Source organism: Pelmatolapia mariae, linkage group LG15, assembly GCF_036321145.2.
Source record: "Pelmatolapia mariae isolate MD_Pm_ZW linkage group LG15, Pm_UMD_F_2, whole genome shotgun sequence".
NCBI classification, from domain to species: Eukaryota; Metazoa; Chordata; class Actinopteri; order Cichliformes; family Cichlidae; genus Pelmatolapia; species Pelmatolapia mariae.
In genome coordinates, this window is record NC_086240.1 from 11,995,070 (window position 1) to 12,004,191 (window position 9,122).

General features: G+C 37.1%; 1 protein-coding gene across 1 annotated transcript; it reads left to right on the forward strand.

Annotated features, from left to right (window-relative positions):
• Nucleotides 1-369: 369 nt before the first annotated feature.
• Nucleotides 370-8,857, forward strand: LOC134643120 (DBH-like monooxygenase protein 2 homolog). Its single transcript, XM_063495354.1, has 13 exons — nucleotides 370-640; nucleotides 2,472-2,618; nucleotides 3,379-3,531; nucleotides 3,614-3,697; nucleotides 3,915-4,070; nucleotides 4,543-4,645; nucleotides 5,295-5,464; nucleotides 5,539-5,627; nucleotides 5,729-5,825; nucleotides 5,918-5,977; nucleotides 6,958-7,076; nucleotides 7,169-7,247; nucleotides 8,372-8,857. The coding sequence occupies exons 1-13, from the start codon at nucleotides 371-373 to the stop codon at nucleotides 8,525-8,527; spliced, it is 1,683 nt and encodes a 560-aa protein (XP_063351424.1). The 5' UTR covers nucleotide 370; the 3' UTR covers nucleotides 8,528-8,857.
• The last annotated feature ends 265 nt before the right edge of the window (nucleotides 8,858-9,122 follow it).

The window sequence follows — 9,122 nt, forward strand, 5'->3', positions numbered from 1 at the left end:
AAACAAAAGAAAGTGTAGGTGAAATCTTCAGCCCACCTGTGGACATTTTAGTGCTGTATGAAAAGCACTGTGGCTTGAGACTGCTCGTACATAAAAGATTCAATTACGGATTTAATACTAAGGCTTTAAAGAAGTTGAGTTTGAAACTCTTTTGTGAGTTTTTACAAGGATGAGAATGTGACAGGGAGCACAGAAAGCCCAGTTTTTATTGTTCAGCAAGGGCAAACAGTAAATGCCTGAGCACTTTTTTTTCCCACTATCACTTGAGCTGATCTCAAAACGCAGGTGTGTCTTTGGATGGTGGGAGGGAGTTTGGCAGCCCCGCTAGTATTTAGCTCAGTTTGAAGATTTTCAGTTTTGCAGAGACAACATGTGCTCTCTACTTCCCTTTTTCTCCCTGCTACTGATCTCCGCAACAGGGTCATGGGCGATGGATGTCACAATGCCCTTTATGGAGTACCTGGACCAGGAGCAACTGGTGTGCCTGAAGTGGGGCTTTGACAATCCAGCAGGTGACATTACATTCCAGCTGGCAGTCAACACCACAGGCTGGGTGGGTTTTGGTTTGAGTCCGAAAGGAGGCATGAAAGGATCAGACATCGTAATAGGAGGAGTTGGATCCAGTCAAAGCTACTTCTCGGTTAGTTATGAAATAATAACAAATGAGCACCTGTTGTATTTTTACTTATTTAGTATAAACAGCTAGAAGCTTTCATCCTCATTCATCCTGTTTAATTTAATTTTGTGTTTTGGTTTCCCTTTAGTTTCATATCAGTTGTTTTAGTTTAGATTCTATTGAAAATTATTGATTTTTGTTTAGTTTTTAGATTTGCATAGTTTTAGTTTTTAGTGTTACTGTGTCATGTTCGGTATTTGTCAAGGACAGAAATAGAAAAAATAGATACAGCGGTGTGAAAAAGTGTTTGCCACCTTCCTGATTTCTTATTATTACATGGCCCTGTGTGAAAAAGTGATGGCCCACACCTTATTAAATCACAAATTAACTGTGATTAACCACATTTTTTTACAAAGCTGAGTTCAGTGTCATTGCCACACCCAGGGATGATTACTGCCAGACCTGCTGAATCAAGAAATCACTTAAATAGAACCTGTGTGAAGAACTGAAGCGTGCTAAAAGATCGCAACAAAACATGTCATGATCCAAAGAAAAAGCTGAGAAACAAAGTCACTGACATCTATCAGTCTGGAAAGGGATATAAAGGAATTTCTAAGGTTCTGGGACTCCAGTGAACTATGGTGAGAGCCATTATCCACGAATGGAGAAAACTTGGAACGGTAGTGAAGCTTCCCCAGAGTGGCCAGCCTACTAAAATTACTCCAAAAGTGCATTGATGACCCTTCCAGGAGGTCACAGAAGAAACCAAAACAACATCTAAAGACCTGCAGACCTAACTTGCCTCAGTTAAGGTCAGTGTTAAGGTTAGTGAGTCCACTAAAAAGGGGGCTGGGCAAAAGTGGCCTTCATGGCAGAGTTCCAAGATGAAAACCACTGCTGAGCAAAAGGAATATAAAGGCTCGTCTCAGTTTTGCCAGAAAACATCTTGATGATCCCCAAGATCTTTGGGAAAATATTCTGTGGACTCATGAGGCAAAATTGAACTTTTTGGAAAGTGTGTATCCTGTTACATCTGGTGTAAAAGTAACACAGCATTTCAGAAAAGGAACGTCATACCAACAGTAAATTTAGCGATAGTGTGATGGTCTGGGGTTGTGTTGCTACCTAAGGGCCTGGAAAACTTGCTATGGTAAATGGAACCATGAACCATGCCGTCTACCAAAACCAAGTGGAGGAGAATTTCCAGTCATCTGCTCGTGACCTCAAGCTGAAGCACACTTGAGTTTTGCAGCAGGACAGTGATCCAAAACACACCAGCAAGTCCACCTCTGAATGGCTTAGCAAAAATAAAATGAAGACTTTAGAATGGTCTAGTCAAAGTCCTGACCTGAATCCGATTGAGATGCTGTGGCATGACCTTAATAAGGCATTTCATACTTGAAAACCCTCCAGTGTGGCTGAATTACAACAATACTGCAAAGATGAGTGGGGCAAAATTCCTCCACAGCGCTGTAGAGGTCTCACTGACATTTATTGCAAACTCTTGATTGAAGTTGTTGCTGCTAAGGGTGGCCCAACCAGTTGTTAGGTTTATAGAGGGCAATCACTTTTTCACACAGGACCATATAGGTTTTGATTTTCCCCTTACTAATAAACAGCTTCAATTAGAAACTGCATTTGTGTTTACTTGTGTTATCTTTTTCTATTATTTAACTTTTTTTGATGATCTGAAACAATTAAGTGCGACAAACATACAGAAAATAAGAAATCAGGAAGTGGGCAAACCCTTTTTCACACCACACAACTTTGTTTTTGTAAGCTATCTTTCACAAGGACACATCTAACAGTGCCAGAGACGAATGTCTGGCTTTCTGCTGTTGTTTTTTTCCATCAGGATCGATACGCCACGGGCAACTCCATGCCTCTAGAGGATGCACAGCAGAGCTACACTCTCCTCTCTGTGCGGGAAAATGAGGGGCAAACTGTCATAACCTTTAAGAGGCCTATTAAAACGTGTGATGATAAAGACTTCCAGATCACTGTAACTATTTTGTTTGCTTGTTTCTTTTATTTTTTCTTTCTTTCCCCTTATCACAGTCTACATGTGTGGGATTAGTGTAACACAGCCATCACAATTATTTTTTTTATTTTGTCCAATGAAGGTTTTTTTGTTTTTGTTTTGTTTTTTGTGTGTTTGTTTTTATTACAAAATAGTTCCCATAAAAGCATAAAAACAAACAAGTGAATCATGCTAAGAGGTGTAACGTTTCTCTCTTTATACCACACCTATAGGTCTTATACGACAATTAGAGTTTGTTGTTTCAGACATAAGGCCTGGAACAACAAGTTTAGTCTCTTTGATGTACCTTTTTCTGTTTTCCTTCTTTTTTGTAGTAGATCTAATTCTCCGTCTAATGCTCAAGTTTCACAGTCTACAATCTGCTATTCCAGTTCTTTTGTTAGGCTCCCCAGGCTTTTTTTCTCCACACATTGCCCTGGGTTTCCAGAAGAATACAATGGCATGATTTCATTTTGAACACATGAAATGCTACACAGTTCCTGGTAACAAGACTCAAAGATTATAGTACACCTTTGCAGTGGCACAGAAATCTGCAGTCAGAGCATTAAATCACTTTATGTAACATGTTAAGTTATTTTACAAGGTATAAAAATATTTTAATAATCAGAAACCTGCCACAATATTACCTTCCACATGAATGTATATATTACTGTATTGCTTCTATACTGTATATTATAAGGGATCACATTGCCTGACCTAATTTACCATTTCTCTCTCTCAGGCTCAGCCCATCAAACTCATCTTTGCCTATGGGAAAACAGATGAGATCTCTTACCACGAGTCCAGACGAGGCACCAAAGAAGTAAATCTACTGAACTATATGCCAAAGTCCATCCCAACCGGCTCCAGCTATCTTAGTGCTACGGTGGACAACGTAAGAATTACTGACAATAACAGTCAGATCAGAAATATCGCATTGTTTGTTGTTTATTTACCTTTATATTTGTTGTTTACAGATCATAGTCCCTTCCATAACTACCTATTATCACTGCAAAGTCATGCGGTTTCCAAAGTTAAATGCAAAACATCATATTTACCAGGTAAGCATTATTTTTTTATATTTCTGTCGCCACTGTTCTTTCATTTGTGTCTGATTGGGTAATTAAAATGCATATAAAAGCACACCCACATTAATGTATGTGTAAGCATAAATAAACTAATAAAAAAAGTGTCACAACCAAGTAGACTTTATGAATTTATATGCTGTCATTGTGATTTTTATGTTTATTTCAACCTCGTTCTACTAATTTACCTCAGATCGAGCCCGTGATCAAGCACCTTGACCTCGTTCATCATATGCTGCTGTACCATTGTCCCCCCCAAGTGACAGAGCCTTATGACAAGCCATGCTACATGGGAGACATAGGAGACAGCTGCTTTGGAGTAGTGGCTTCTTGGGCAGTGGGAGGCGGGGTGAGAGAGACTGTACACTGTAAACCCAAAGAAGTTAGCAGACCTTAAAAAAATTAAGGCAACCGATTGGTCTTAATTTTTTTAAGTTTATGAACTTAAAAGCTGGAGCTTATCAGAACTCATATTTTGATTGCATTTGACATGTACCTTTTGACTAAAATAAAAGTAAAATGTTTAATAATTGTATTCATAAATATTTAGTAACTAGAACAAAAGTCAAACATCAACAAAATGTATAGTTTATTTATATTTTTATGAGTAGCGGGTACTTAATATCCAAAATAGTTGAAGTTCATCAAAAATAATAAGTTGAACTGACTTAAATGGGCGAAAATATTAGATTACTATTACTGTTTTTTTTTTTGTTGTTTTTTTTTAAATTGAGTTTACATCACATCATTTTTTTCTTGTGTGTGTTGTTTCTGTGCCTGTGTTACATCAGTTCTCCTACAATTTATCTCTAAATCTTCAGGTGTACGAGCTTCCAGAAAATTTGGGAATTCCCATTGGAGGAGAGAATAGCGATGCATTCTATAGGCTGGAAATCCATTACAATAACCCAGAGAGGAAAGAAGGTAAATACTGAGTTCATTAAGGGCAAGTTAAAAGAGAAATATGACCCCTTGACCTCTGCAGTGAGGTTGCCACATTGATCTGGATTCATTTATTACACTTAAAGTGTCACTGCAAATTAATCCAGAGTTGTTCTAAACGTTCACCTTTCACTATGATGAAACATTTCTCGCCTGATAGAAGCCTTAATGTTTGCCACAAACCCCTTCAAACAACATTTTTGGTTTTAACCTTTATTTAACCAGAAAGGAATAATTTTGAGATTTAGAAATTATTTTCTGAAAATGCCTCAGACTAAAACCGGCTCCCAGCTAGAGTGGGGGGCACCTGGGGAGCCATGTTTAAATACTGCAGCACAGATGTTTAGACAGAAGTGTTATGCTGTGCTTTCCATTGCCACCACCAAAACACCCAGTTAGATTGGCGATCTAGTTAAAGTGTTGAGGCACGCTGAAACTGCTTTGGTGGCACTTTGACACCCAGTATCCTACTATGTTTGTCAAAAATTGAATATGCTTCCTATGATCTTGAATTTATTTACTTAACTTTATTATTATTATTATTATTATTATTATTATTATTATTATTATTATTATTATTATTATTATTATTATTATTATTATTATGTGACTGTTCTTTTTCTCTCTACAGGCATTAAAGACAGCTCAGGACTAAGATTACACTATACTGCAAAGCTACGGCAGCATGATGTGGGCATTATGACTACAGGTGTCTTACCAGGAATAGTGAAGTACGATATCCCTCCAAAAGCTAACCAGTTCCACACCTACGGCATGTGCAACACTGCTTACTTTTCAATGGTATGCACCTCTGTAATATGGTTTCCAAATTGCATTTAAAAACTCCATAAAAGTCTTTTTTCTCCTTCCCATAGTTTTTGAACCCTGTGCCTGATCTTCAAGTGTTTGCTGTGCTCTTGCACACTCACTTGGCTGGGACGAAAGTCAGAGTTGGCCACTTCAGGTAAGAAACAAAAAAAGGCAGACTGTATGCAGCTCAACAGCAATCAATGTCGTCTGCATGAATTTAGAGTTGATTGGTTTTCCCGGTGCATCCCACTGCAGAAATGAACAACAGATAGATTTCTTGGGCATAGATGAAAACTACAACTTTGATCTACAACAGACTGTCAGTTTGGGAAGCATAAAGACAATCAAGCAGGTAAGGGTTCATTACTTCCATGCACAATTATGAACACGATAGAGAAAAATGGAAAACAGTTAGCTGTCTATGGTTTTTTCCTTCCACTACAGGGTGATGAAATTGTAGTGGAGTGCACCTACAATACTACCAGTCGTGCTTCAGTCACTAAGGTGGGTTAGTAGTGTATGACCTTGTGTCATCATATGGCTTGAATGAATCAGGACTGCCTGAGTGAAACCAGAAAAAAATCTTGCACAAGTAACCTTAAACAAACAAGCGGTTTACTAGGTTTTGCATCCATATCTTGGAAATGACATGTAATGCACAATGTTTAGCTGTGATTATGACTGTTAAACATGTACTGCTTCCCATAGCAGCAAAATCCCTGTATCAAGAAGTATACAGATATGAACACAGTGTTCCTTCCTATTCATTATAATAATATCAGAAAATATGACACTGTGATCTGTAGTGAGGATAGGGAGTCAAGCGGAGACCTGGAGGTGTGCTCTGGAGCGAAGATGAATAAAAGTAAAAAATATCTGTAAATGAGAGGGAGACATTTGTAACATGTGAAACTGCAGGGAATAGAGGTAGTGAAGATGAGCTAGCTTAAACACCTGGGGTGAACCAGGAATAGAATGCAAGTGGGGTGGAGATGAGTGTCAAGAATGATTTGTGATAGAAGCAACAGTGAAAGGGAAGTTTACAAAATAGTAAACCTTGTAATCCACAATCTTCAAACCATACATCAAAATGAGGCCTGCTGTGGTTTGGAGATCGTGGCTCTGACAAAAAGAAAAGAGCTGGAGCTGAAGATTCTAATATTTTCACAATGGTCAAGATTAGAAATGAGTACATCAGAGGGGCAGCTCAGGTTGAACAGTTTGGAGATAAGGCTGAGATGGTTTGGACATGTGCAAAGGAGGGACAGTTGATTTATCAGACAAAGGATGCTGAAGATGGAGCTGCCAGGAAGGAGAACAAGAGAAAAACCTCAGAAGAGATGCAGAGGGTTGGTGTGACAGAGGAGAATGATCCACTGTGATGACGCCTAAAGGGAGCAGTTGGAAGAAGAAGATCTCACAATCATTTTACACCATGAAAGCAAGTTAGACTGCACTGAATCTCTAATGCATGCTCCTTTCAGATGGGGTTCGCAACTACCGATGAGATGTGCCTTGCTTTCCTGTTCTACTACCCTGCGATCGACATCACTTCATGCTTTAGCATTCCGGATACCAAAGGAGTGCTGATAGACACAGAGAGGTAAGCTCTGATGCAATGCTTCATCCACCCTTTTGATTTTTTTTCCATACATATGCATTTGAGTAAACTAGCTATATACTGATTTTTGACAGAATACCCATGGATAAGATCACTGAGTATGAAATGATGTTAAAGAAGGCACCGCAAAATCAAGAAATCTTAAACAGCAATGTAAGTATCAGTCTTGTACGGAAGAGGATTAGGGCCACTGGAAAAAAAATGTGGGCACGTCTTTCTTTTTCTTCTTTTCCTGAATTCTGAGAAAAAAAGTCAGAATTTTGAGAAAAAAGTGAGAATACTGAGATTAAAGTCATAATTCTGAGAAAAAGTTGGAATACTGAGATTAAAGTCAGAATTCTGACTTTAATCAGAAAGTCAGAAACTTTAAGTTTAATCTGAGTTTAATCTCAGAATTCTGACTTTTTCATCAGAATTATTTTTTCTCAGAATTCTGAGAAAAAAGTCAGAGTTCTGACTTTTTTCTCAGAATTCAGAACAGATGTAGAGGAGGAATCAATGGATTATTCTGGATTATTCTGACTTTAATCTCAGAATTCTGACTTGTTTCTCATAATTCTGACTTTTTTCTCAGAATTCTGGAAAAGAAGAAAAAAAAAGATGTGCCCACTTTTTTTTCCCCACTGGCCCTAATCCTCTTCCGTAGTCTTGGCTATTTGATACTGTCCTTTTTTTTCCTGTGGGATTTAATCAAATGTTTCTGAAGATTAAAAGACAGATACTGGCACCGACAACACGTTATATTTTATTATTTATAGGTTATATAAAATGTTTATATGAATAAGCTTGTTCTTTACAACTTCAGACATAAAGTGGCTGGGTTATTAAAGTACAGGAAATAATATGAATGTGAAAGTGATCCCATCATTAACATTTGAACTATTCTTGTTTTTGTTTTTTACATGTATTAATTTTTATCTAACAATCCATTGTTTCCTCCTCTACATCTGTTCTGTATTGTTGCCATTTTGCATTTATGCTAAGCATCTTTGGAGTGTTAATTTTTATAATACAATTTGACTGGCCAGTAAGCCAGGCTTCTATACTGTCACACACATCTATGCATGCGTATTTAAGATTTTATAAATGGTTCTTATGGTTTATGATCAAAATATGATAAACATAGAATAATCACAAAGTTGGAGCTTTTATTTGTCTTTCTCTACAGTATGTGGCATTTAAGTGGAAGTCACTGACAAAAAAAGCAAGATATTTCATTGTTTTTTAACTGCAGAAAAAAAAAAGTGTTATTGTGATTATCTTTTTTTTATTTGCAGCACATTGCAATCCATTTCCCAAATGGCACTGTAAGGGATCTGATGAAGACACCTGATGCTTGCCAGATTAGAAACAATTCAAACAGATTCAGCACATCCTGGATTGTGAATCTTGCAGGAATCATACTTGTGCTACTCTGGATTATATTAATGTAGCCCAGGGATTGGCAATAGAGCCATTTGCAATCCCTATAAAGGAAGACAGAGTTGATCAAATCTTTACTGTATCGACATTACATCAGATTTTTCAAGCTTTTGGTTTCTTTTTTTATGATATCATTTATCTTTCTTGTTAAATGTTAATCACAGTCATTTTCTTTAGCACCTGATTGATTTTCATACTAAGCACAGGGACAGGGATATTTACATAACACATATTAAGCCATTAATACTGAAGCACAACTTCAGTTTGTAAGCTGGGATACTGTTTCTACCACAGCAGCAATAAAAAACATTTATTGTTTCTGAAATGGCAATAATAAAAGTTTGCATGATTTTCAGTATGAATGCAGTTTTTTTATTTTTCCTTTATTGCATTACTATTTGCTAATTGAGTAGATCAGAACTTTCTGTATTATTAAATCCAAATGTTGTTGGTTAAGATTAACAGTTAATTACAGATCAAGTGTACATGACATAATATGCTTCCCATGTTGCACAAAAAATGACTTTCTGTTTGGTGACATTTATTCTATTGATTAAATGTCTAATTGTTAATTTCTGTGTTTAAAAATAATCTGATCACTCACGT